The sequence below is a fragment of the Ceratosolen solmsi genome, unplaced genomic scaffold (genome assembly GCF_000503995.2).
Source record: "Ceratosolen solmsi marchali unplaced genomic scaffold, CerSol_1.0 scaffold1, whole genome shotgun sequence".
NCBI lineage: Eukaryota > Metazoa > Arthropoda > Insecta > Hymenoptera > Agaonidae > Ceratosolen > Ceratosolen solmsi.
The window spans coordinates 2,018,331-2,030,181 of NW_011948415.1; the positions used below are offsets into that span (position 1 = coordinate 2,018,331).

Sequence of the window (11,851 nt, forward strand, 5' to 3'; positions counted from 1 at the left end):
ATCGTAGATAAAAAAAAAAAAAAAAAAAAAAATCGATCGTGGCCAAGAAATTCACAAACAATTTATTATAATCTACTTTTATAAACAATATAATTTTAAAGCTGAAATTAAATTTTCTATTATACGGATGAATATTTGTTGAAAGCGTGTGTTGCGTGCAGTTAAAAAAAGTACAAACTCTTAAGAAAATATATTTTATTTCATAACAGAATATAAATATTTAACAAAATACGTCTATGTGATTTAAGCACTATTTCAATATATTCTTGAGCCTAGTTTAAATAACAAAAAAAAAAAAAAAAAAAAAAACTTTTTGAACATTCGGGAACTGTTTGAACATTCGAGAGTGGTAATTTACCTTAATGCATTATTTATATTTGAATTTTTTTTATATAAGTAGTATATTTATAAATTTATATATATATATATATATATATATATATATATATATAATATTTTATAAAATAATTTCTGTATTTAAATTTAGATAATATAATTTTATGTTATTTTATATTAAACATCAATTCATCGATTGATATTTAAATAAAAGTAATTTTATTGTAAATAACTCGGTATGTACGCTCTATGCATATTAATAAATTAATACAATCAACTTTGTCACGAAACATTCATTGTCTTCTTAAAGTACATTATGGTATAATTATAATATGTATTTACTTTATTACATTGTTTATATTTTAAAGGCCATAAGTACATCGTTTAATTAAAAAAAAAAATTGTACATTATGCAATATTTGGAAACTTGGATTTACAATAATATTGAAACAAATGTCATTAATAAGGACGAAAAAATTATTTCTATAGTACTATATACACAAACAATTATGAATAAATATATATATTTAAGCGTGTTTAAATAATACATTTACCAATTCTCATGATTATTAATGTAAATACTTTATAAATTTGAAAAAACAATAATTACTTTCACATTTTTATTAATATAAGTTATGAATTCTAAGCTAAGAGTATTTTCTTGGTAAAATATTGCATTTTTCTAAATTTAGTTTTGGTTGAGAAAATTTTACCAAACAAAAATGCTGAAAAATTCAATTTTTAAGTATAAAAGCTATATAAAAGTAATACCACATACATCTCCACAAATGGCTCTCACAAAACATTTTTTAACACTGTCAATTAAATTGTTAATAAATATAAAAATAATGCTTTTACCAAAATAAAAATGCAGCTTCCCACGATATCATGAATTATAGATTGTATGACAGTGTGTAAACACAAGATCAAGCTCGTAGCGTCAAAGGCATTCTTTCTTTTTCTTTCACTCTCTCTCTCTCTCTCTCTCTCTCTCTCTCTGTCTGATAAGTGGACTATTCGCGACAGAAACCTTCTGCACGTTTATATATGTATGCTCTCCACGATGGTAGGAGGTAAACTGATTACTACTTACCACTGATGCGCTACTCTGGTCTCTGCCTCCTGCAGAAGGTGCTTGCACCCGACGTTGCAACGCGCTTGCGCCGCACGAGATTGAGAGAAAGCCAAAAAATAGTTGCACGTGATAACGACAGGCGAAGAGACACTTGGTGTCTCTTTTCTTCAGTTTCATTTATCGTTAATTACGGATTTTCTTCTATATTTTCGTTGAAGGGTTAATTGGATACAAAAAGCCTTGGGCCAGAGTCAAACACACCAAACTCTATGTATGTAATTCTGCTGAATTTTTAATTTAATCTCCAGTTATTCATATGGTTTCTTCCGCGAACTACAAACTAGTTTAAGGAAGTGTACTGCTAAATGACAATTTTTTAATCTTTATTTAATAGTAATTTAACTGTATTGACATTTCTACAAAATTATCTTACTAATTTATAATTATAACGTAAAAAAATATATTATCTGATAATTTGAACTGTACATTTAAACTAAATATTAATTCGTAAATAAAAAGAGAATTTAATTACGAAAGTTTGTTGTTTTACTTTTAACATATGTCACTCAATTTTCTTCTTCTGCTATCATTCTTTCTTTTTGCAGCATACCTTCATATTGTTGAGGCCAAGTCTTGATATCTCTATTATCATAAACCTATCGATACAATTATTATTATTAAGAATTAGATAAATTTATTAGAAATTAATTTCAATCTAATAATAATTTGTTATTAATATTTACCTTGCTTACAAATTCCATAACTGATCGTACAGATAGTTCTTCATGAGCACGTATACCCCACTTCAACTCCGACTCGTCATCGTTATCTGATTTTTCCAATTTTATATACTTTTCTCTAACAAATTGCTGAAATATAATGTACAAGTGTTTAATTATTTAACACGACTTATATGGATGTTTGTAATATAAAAGGTTTGATAAACTTACAATTGTTATTAATTCAAGAACATTACCAAACGTTTCATTTATCATATTGCCATCGCTTATAATTTCCAATTTAGTTAAAAAGTCAAAAAGTGAACCTACAAAACAGCACTATTATCAACATACTGATTAAATTATAAATTGAATTTAAAAATAAATTGAATAATACCTTCGGTGCATACTTCTCCACTCATATAAATATGTGTAAGAACTAAAAATAACAAAACATAACGATTTTTGACATTTTCATCAAAGTTTAAATGTGGTAGGTCGTTTTTTATCGTATTACATAGTATGAATTTTCCACTTTCAACATCCACCAGTTTATAACCGAATACCTGTTTAGGATTGAATTAAATTTAATTATACAATCGAATTTAAATAATAAACGTATGCAATATTTAATAAGCATCTTACATCTCGTAAAACTTCTTGAGCACTATTCATAACCGCTCGAAAATTTTTGCCTTGACAATTAACTGCCTTACTTATTGCTGATCTTACAATTGGTATTTTAGAATGATCAGCCGCAAGAATGTACTTCACAACGTTACCCACATGATGAGCATGTTCTTGGCTCGATAGACTTTGATCGTGTGATATTTGGGTGTTTGAGCGGTGGTCCTCATCGTTTTGGCTACTTTGGCTCGTATTGCTACTCGTGGTTGGTTGTGATAAACATTTTCTAGATTTTTGAATTCGTTGAGACATTTTAAAATTTGAATTTAATGCAATATTTTCCAAACAAGCATAATTCAAAAGTTAATCAGTAACTTCAATAGAAATTTTAATATTTTCTATATAAATTTATGAATGTAAGCTTTTGTAAAATTGTAAAGCCTTTATTTAGTAATATTTACAATTACATTTAAATTTACCACTAATTTTTGGCCCATATTTATGTAAATTTATGTAAATCGAATCTCCAAAGAGGTTAACACTGTGTTTATCGGCGTTATTTCCCGCCGTAAGTGCATTTGTCAATTGCGCGTGTACATTCGCGTGCGAACGCGCCTGTCACAGTCTGAATATACGGTAGGGGGTGCGCGTGCGTGGGTGGCTGCGTACGCGCTTCTGGCTTTGAGTGCATTTACAAATAATATATTTACCTGCAGGTCGTATTTTAAATAAAATTTGTAGTATTTTTAATAATTTGAGTTTCGATAGTGATCCAATCGAACTGTAAAAAGTGCACGTTATAGCATAGAACATTATCAAATAATAAAGGCGACAACGGCAACAACAACAACAACAACGACATCGACGACAACATCAATAATAATATTATCAATAATTATAATAACATTTATTGTCAACAAAATTTCTACGAAAACTTTAAATATTACGATTAACAATCTTGGCTTTATATTCATACGAGATATTAACAATAAATTATTGTTGGAGGATGAGAGGAGATTGAATGGAGAAAAAATGGTAGCAACAATTATTTTAATTATTTTTATCAATTATCAAAGAAAAGTGAAAGAAAAAATAAGAAAGAGAAGTAAGGCAAAAGGAAACCACAATCAAAAGAATAAAAAAAAAATGAATGAAACAAGTAATCGTTAATTTATCTTCTAAACTCTTTACGCAATAATGAAATTTGTTTTTAAAAAAATTTCATTTCATTTTTCATAAAATAGTCTATCTAAAGTGGGCAATTATTTTTCAATAATTCACGATCGGGCATATTACTATTAATAATCATTTTTATTATTATTGCATTACGAATGAATCAATCGTCTAATCAATCATTATTTTTCGATTTACACTTTATTATTCATCGAGGTCAGCATCGTAATAATTTAACGATACGAAATATTCGCATTGTTTTGCACGCGATACGATTACCACGATTACGTCGTTCCCTCTTATATTCGCATTACGTTGCCTTTAATCGTCCATCCTGCCAAAATACACGCGTCCTCGCCCAAATAAATGGATGCATCCGGACAAGGCGTTGCTAATGATTTGAAATTCGCGCGCGTACCGGAACCAGTCAGCGCGAGACCATTTCTGCGCAGAATCACAAAATTTGCGAACGAGTTAAGGGCCATCGTTTTCTTGTAGCCATTGAAAAATAATTGCAAAATCAATGACTGCGCATTTGAAAGATCGTATACAACGAATATCCCATTAAATCCATAGAACCTGCCAGTTATCAAGCGTGCTCCTATCCTGATGGTTTTGCAAATTTTACAGCGCATCAAGACTATAATATAAATAAGTGAAAAAAAAAAAGGGGGGGGGGGAATGAAAAATTATGTAAAGGTGTATCATAAGATGCCATATGCATACGTCATAGACACTCATGTGCACACAGTGAAGTAGGTATGCGAATTGTCTAATTTTCTATCTCACCGAGCTGAAGACTTGGGTGATTTGTTTGGTGCTCGGTTTCGAGCTGGCACTGTTAAAACCCTGTGATTCTGAATAAATATCGACGTAGCAGCCAATCCGGGACGTTTGCGTGGTACAGAGAAGGGAAAATTAAGGACTTGGTTTTGAAAAAGTACAGGTAGCGAAATTTGCTTTCGTGTGATGAACAACGTGTTGGAAAGTGCATTTGCTTGGACCGGTTCATTTGTCGAAGCGATAAGCAGACTCACTTGTGACGTAGCAAACATAATATTCACAAGTTTCAGCATTAGCTCGAGCTCGGGTGACAGCGATACAGCTAACAGCGGCAGCGGTAGCAGCAGCACCGGCAGCAGCAGCAGCAGCAGCAGCAGCAGCAGCAGCAGCAGCAGCAGCAGTGTCGGCGGTGACACTCCTGTTGATTCCGGTGAGAAAGTCGGGTTAAATTTACCCCAGGTCTTGCAAGAGGCTGCGTCGCTGTTCGCCTTTGATGATTTTCAATATTTGCTGCTTAAGATTTTCGTCACCATTTTCATAAGTAACGCTTGTCTCATTTATATTGCCTGGTATTATTACGGGGCCAGGATTACAGAACGATTTATGACACCGAGTAAGTACAATAGACTTTACATATTATTTACGTGCGCTTGTGTAAATGATGTTAATGCACAGTTGGACTTGCTTTAGATACCTCGCCAGAAGAGCTTAAGCAAAGAGTGTTAAACCTACAACTTCCGACCGAGCATTCTCAACGTTATTCATAAAACGTTATTTCTGATCATTTTTGAGAAAGCTATGGCGGATAAAATTAAATCGTTCTTTCAGAAGAGAATTAGGGATAAAAAATTTAAGCACGCGGGCAAAGGATACAAGTAAGTTTTATTAATTCATTTTGGCCATTACGCCTGTCGTTTCCCTCGTATGTTTGTATTCTTTTATTGGATAGATTGAACGAGTCGGCACCTTCCACATCTGCATTGTACGAAGTGGATGATATACCGACGAGGCACGAGCCGACCGATGATGCTAAAGTCGCTGGTCAAGCTGCTTTAGCTAGAATAGAAGCAAAAGCAAAAGACGATTCAAAATTTAACACGTAAATAATAAATAACAGAGACATTTTAATCGTTAAATTTTAAACAATAATTTTTATTTATTTTACATTTAAAATTTGTTTTACAATTTGACATACAATCAGCATTAGCGTTTGCTTTTATAATTTATGTGTGCGATTGTATCATATGCTATAGCTAGAATGATTATCATACTTAATATTGCTAATCGAATAAACTTTTAATAGATCGTACGCATCTATACAAGCTCGTGTTAAACGAGAAATACAACAAGAGAAACAACGTCTCGCTAAGGATATTGCGGATAAAGAGGCAAACATTGCTAACAAAGCGAATGAGATTAACGAATCCAGAGTTGAAACTTCTGTACTTGCTGTGACTGGCGTTTATTATCGATGTCCGTTAATATCCGAAGAAATCTTAAATAAAGAAACATGGTATGAAAGAATTGAAGAATTTCTTAGTACCCAACTGATGGAGAGTGAAGTAGGATTATCCGCATGCTTAGTTATCCATAGTTGTAATTATGGGACAGAACGCATAAATTATTGCGTTGAAACTCTTTGTAAGTACTTAGATAACATTATAAATAATCCTAAAGAAGAAAAGTACTGGAAAATTCGCCTATCTAATAAAATATTTCAGGTATTTAATTATTATATTATCACATTAATTATTGTATAAATAATTCATACAATTATAAAAAATGAATATTTCCCATAGGAAAGAGTTAAAAAATTGAAAGGATCGATGGAATTATTAAAAGCAGCTGGATTTATTCAAGAGAAATTAATGAATCAAGAGACGGAAGAAGATTTTCTTATATGGAGTCCAGAAAGATCGAGTATTGATAATCTTAAAACATTAGTCGATGCTCTAAATTCTACTGAACCCGTAGAACTTTTACTCGATAGAAATGTACATGTATTATTACCAAGTCAAGCAGCGGAAAGAACCGAGTTACCTGCAGAGTTTTATTTACTCTCCGTGCAAGATTTAAAACGTGAACAATCTAATCTGTAATTATAAATTATAAATTTACTTAAATTTAATTTCAAATGCACGTCTTATATAATAAGTCCATTAACGAATTTAAATTCTTGTTTAGAACAAAATCCTTGGAATTAAATCAAATGCTGTTAACATCGGCTATGAGGGAAAAACTTATGGATAGACCAAAAAAAATATACCAATTTACTATAATAAGGATAAAGTTTCCAGATAATATAACATTACAGGGTACATTCGAAGTAAAAGAAAAGTTACGTGAACTAGTAGAATTTGTTAAAGAACATTTGGCGAATGAAAATTTTCTATTTAATTTAATAACTGATACGAGAGAAACACTAGGCGAGGCAGACTATGATAAGACATTAGAGACACTAAATTTAGTTCCAGCTGTCGTTCTTACATTTCTCAATAAATCTAATCCAGATTCCGGAGTTCCACCTTATTTCTTGAAAAAAGAAACACTCAGTCTTTTGCAGTCGTAAATATAAATATTATCGCTGGCGATTTTTTAATACAAATTTCCCTATCGATGTAAAAGTTGGGCTGTTGACAGTAAAACTTTTTCAGATATTTGTTTTTACTATTAGCCTTTGTTTAAAATTCACTTCCGGCAGTAATTTCATGTCGCAAATTTATTAAACAATTTCTACCACTTAATCTTCAAATAAAATACAAAAAAATTTTTTCGAAACCTTCTTTATTAAATGAAAGGTTGCCAATCTGGGATAAGTAATATGGAGAAATTAATAAACATTGGCTTTATAAACTAAGATATATGCTCTTGTATTTAAAACTTCAATGTTTATTATGTGAAACATTTATTTTGACATTTATAGTAATTAGTTGTAGTAAATATAGTTAATGCTTTCAGATTTTGCAGTTAATACGAATACATGTTGAAATAACTCATCGAATTTTTTAAATGAAATAAAATATTTATTAGTAATTCATTTGTTCAAATTTGAATTTGATTTTTAATTTTACCCATAAAATCATATAGTATGGAAAATTGTACAAAATCTTAACCAATTAATAATAAAGCTTTTATCTTTTTTTTTCAATTCACACATTTTCTATAAGATGCAGCATTGTCACATGTGTTTTTACAATATTTTGAATATTTTGAACATTTGTCATGCGCCAAATTAAGTATGACGAAGAAGTGTTTTGATGCTGTCGACGATATTTATGAAGTTTCGTTTAATAGTTATAAAAGAGTTATTTAACTTTGTGTTCAGTTCAATTACGACAGTATAATGAACTAATGTAAAGATTCTTTTATTATTACTATCGCCTTAACCATTTAAGTTTGTTCTGTGAAAGTTTTTAATAACTCAACCGAAGACAGTTTGTTAAAAAAAAAAAAAAAAAAAAAAAAAAAAAAAAAAAAAAAAAAAAAAAAAAAAAAGGAACATAATAATTAATATTAAGACAATAAAAAAGCAAGAAAATTATATTATCAATATAGACCTGTATTAGCTACAATGAACAATTGCTTTACATATTATTTTTTGACGTTATTACATTTGAAGGAAGTTGACAACATATTTCTACGTAATTGCTATTTTATTTTTGAAATTCTAGATATCTTTTTATGTTGAACGTATATCTGAAGAATACAATCGCTTTACTTTAAAATATTTTGCTCAATCAAGAACAACAGTGATGGTTTAATTAAAAAGAATATTAAATTATACGTTAAAAAACTTATTTCAATTGACTGAAAGTGAATGTACGAAGCAAATATAATAATAATTGATAATTGATATTCTTATGAAATTTATGAATTTTTTGTAACATAAATATTGATATTTATACATCGTTCATTTTGAAATTGAATTGCATATATTTATAAACAAGTTCAAAAAGTGTATGTTCTTTCTGTATTTAATAATTAATTTATAAAATACATAACATTTATTTTTTATTTGATATATTGCTCGTTTATTTATAATTCACGTAAACGCAAATTTAATTTTTTCCTATAGAGTAATTAAAACACAGATTGCCGAGATTATTCCTACTTTTATAATATTATTATGTAAAGCGAAATTAGCTTCATTGAAAATGTCTTCCGAAAAAACTAATAAAGTCTTCCTAAATCATTAACATTATAGTTCCATTTAACTAGAATAAAAATTTAATATTTCAATACAACCACTAAATATCTTATATTATACTATAGAAAATTGACACGGTAACATTAAAAATAAATTTTTAAATCTTAGCATCGAATTTCCCGTTACGATTATTTAATGCACCAAGTCTTAATTTATTAAATTTATTAAATACTCTCATAAAGTTTCTACACAATTTCTTTTAATTAGAAATTGAAATGTGTGTATAATATTGAAGATAATAATTTTACAGTTTAATATAAAATTTAATACAATAAGAATTATTTATTATAATTTAGTGGTACATTGATACGAAGTATTTACTATCAGAGTATTTCACATTAATTTCTCGATAAAATATGTTTTAACGGATACAAATAATTATTATTTGAAATATCTTTTTACAAATTTTAATTGTAACATATAAGAAAGTATAATTTATCACTATTCTCTTTGGCACTAAAGGTTCACGGGAACCGAATACTCACGGAAATTCCTACATGTGGCACGAACTTTTTTCTTTCGCATTGTTCATGTTAATTATTTGGCTTATTTGTTTTCAATTTCGAATTTATTTTTTATCAAAAGAATGTCGATAAGTTACATTAGTATCGATATGTTAATATAAATTTATTATAATTACGTGCATAATACGATTAAACATTTAAAAATGTGTCAATACACATGGACGGGAACCCGCGCAATTATTTGCAAAAATGTTTATACGACATAATTGCATTTTACTTTCTAAATGTTTGAAGATATAATATGTTTTTTTTAATTATGGGTTATCCAAATCAATATCAACTATTACATTCTACATTATTAATTTGCAATATATGTGTTTCATGTTATTATTTTTACTTTTTTATTTGAAATTTTTCTTTTCGTTACTTTTCACTATGAATTATCCATATGAATTGAAAAAGAAAAAAAAAAAAAAAAAAAAAAAATTAGCTTTAATAATTTATCATTGTCTTTATAAAAGTGAATATTTTTCAGTCTTTTTAATGATCGAAAATTCGCTGAAATAAAGGAAAAATATTTTTTGTTGCTGACGAAATAGTATTATGTCAAAAAAAAATTTTAAATTACACTTTTCATGTCCTTTCGAAACTAATAATGGAATTTTATCGACTAACACAATTTAATGTATAAATAATTATAGAATTCTCCCTTCAACTTCATTATTAATGGGAGCGTAAATTTCGTATCACTTTGCGATTCTAAAGAGATATCTAAACATACTGCAAGTACAACTATAAGAAATATTACATATTATCTACATTTACCTACTGATTATATCGAAGTAATTTTATTTCCGTACGCGCGACGTATTTAATTGCGGCTATGCTTAAGATTTCGTATAAAATGAAGGATAACCTTAATGTGATTCATATATTACAAATAATTTATTTTAGACCTTTTCATTGTGACATTGTGACAATAATTAAAAGAAGAGACAAATTTAATTTAATCCTTTGACAATATCTTGTGTTAATTCTAAATGTAATAATAGTTTTGCATTTCATGCATTTAATCTTACACACAAGTTGCTTAAAACGAAGATTTTTCATTCATCCACCAAATAAATCGATCGAAACTTAATCGCTAAACCGCATCCTGAGACTACGGGGCACTTCCATTAATTCCAGCCGAACCAAATATTCCTCCCGATTATTCGTCTAAAAGCATTTGAGAGCGAAAAGAGGCAGAGTCCACAGGGGGAGATAGATCCGTTTTCTCTCCCTTTCGCTCTATAATTCGAATTCGCAGTTGCATTGATGGATATATCCTAGGGAAGGAATCCTCGGGGGTGGCCTCGGCTCAGGGGACGTTAGATTTCCGGTCCTGGCTGGGCGTCAGCTGCTTCCAGAGATCCGTTATCAAGGGCACGTCGCTGAAGTGCTACGAGGAACAGACAAGGTCTAGGGCGTGGGAACGCGAGCCCGACTCGACGTCCAGCCAGGCGCACTGAGGCTTGGGTTGCTGGGTCGCGACCGACCGGTTACTGCTCCCCGTCGTCGGCGTAGTCGTCGAGCTGTCCGGGGAACTGTCAGTCGGAGACTTGAGCTCCTGCAGAGGTATGCCATCGGAAGCTTTAGCCGGACACTCGTCGAACGACACCTGCGCATAAAGTTGTATTTTGGAAACTTCTCTTAAGCTGGACTGAGTTTATTTTGGGATTTATTAAGGGTTATCCAAGGATACTCCCATGCGGAAAGTCGTGATCTCTCTCTCTCTCTCTCTCCCTCTCTTTTTTTTTTTTTTTTAAATAGTTTCATTGTGTTTCTCAATGAAAATTGAAGGATCGAGGAATGGAGGATCAGGAGTTAAGATACGTGTGTTATGTAATGACGATTTAAAATTAGCTTCATTACTTTAGCAGGAGAAGGATTGGTTTTCGAGGACATTTAATAATTTGCTTAAAGTTCGCGCAGGTTTTTCAGAGATTATTATATATTGAAGTTTAAAAAAAAGAAAGAGAGAGAGAGAGAGAGAGAGAGAGAGAGAGAGAAGGACTGTAGGACAAGCACGAATCGAGCGTTTGATTTTTATGAAGGAAAACAAATGCGAATTACTTGCACTATTTATTTAATATAAGATATTATATTATTAATGAATTTGCATTGACTCAGCATCGAATTCAGCACGATAACTTTACATAGCTTCCCCTAACTTCGCTTATACAGTCTTAAACATGCAATTATTGAAATAACAATCGTGGGTGTTACGATAATTAAAATTAAAATGAATTACCATTGCATAAATAGTCTCAGTCTCGTGGATTATGGATATTGTTTTAGCTGTTTAGGTGTTCGAAGTGGTTTTCAAACTATGATAATAAATTTTGTAATTTTTTACAAATGTTGAGAGAACTTTTCACCTCGAGTTCCAGAGAATTTCACGAAAAACTTTATGAATTATTGCTTG

The 11,851-nt window shown here is 30.2% G+C and overlaps 4 protein-coding genes across 4 annotated transcripts in view; 2 read left to right on the forward strand and 2 right to left on the reverse strand.

Moving 5' to 3' along the window:
• Positions 1-1,977: 1,977 nt before the first annotated feature.
• LOC105369049 (MAGE-like protein 2) lies at positions 1,978-3,191 on the reverse strand. Its single transcript, XM_011508291.1, has 5 exons — positions 2,776-3,191; positions 2,528-2,696; positions 2,362-2,456; positions 2,155-2,280; positions 1,978-2,067 (listed from the first exon to the last, which is right to left on the reverse strand). The coding sequence occupies exons 1-5, from the start codon at positions 3,067-3,069 to the stop codon at positions 1,978-1,980; spliced, it is 774 nt and encodes a 257-aa protein (XP_011506593.1). The 5' UTR covers positions 3,070-3,191.
• Positions 3,192-4,613: 1,422 nt separating this feature from the next.
• LOC105368558 (putative uncharacterized protein DDB_G0277255) lies at positions 4,614-5,500 on the forward strand. The gene is made up of 2 exons (XM_011507585.1): positions 4,614-5,326; positions 5,404-5,500. Exons 1-2 carry the CDS (start codon positions 4,900-4,902, stop codon positions 5,478-5,480), a joined length of 504 nt encoding a protein of 167 aa, XP_011505887.1. The 5' UTR covers positions 4,614-4,899; the 3' UTR covers positions 5,481-5,500.
• Positions 5,492-7,574, forward strand: Gint3 (GDI interacting protein 3). Its single transcript, XM_011507583.1, has 5 exons — positions 5,492-5,588; positions 5,663-5,812; positions 6,017-6,434; positions 6,513-6,808; positions 6,898-7,574. The coding sequence occupies exons 1-5, from the start codon at positions 5,512-5,514 to the stop codon at positions 7,280-7,282; spliced, it is 1,326 nt and encodes a 441-aa protein (XP_011505885.1). The 5' UTR covers positions 5,492-5,511; the 3' UTR covers positions 7,283-7,574.
• A 3,251-nt stretch (positions 7,575-10,825) lies between these two features.
• The window catches only part of LOC105369050 (low density lipoprotein receptor adapter protein 1), a 71,574-nt gene continuing 70,548 nt past the window's right edge, over positions 10,826-11,851 (reverse strand). The window contains exon 6 of the mRNA XM_011508292.1: positions 10,826-11,044. Within this exon, the coding sequence (XP_011506594.1) occupies positions 10,826-11,044 (219 nt within the window). The remainder of the gene's footprint in view (positions 11,045-11,851) is intronic.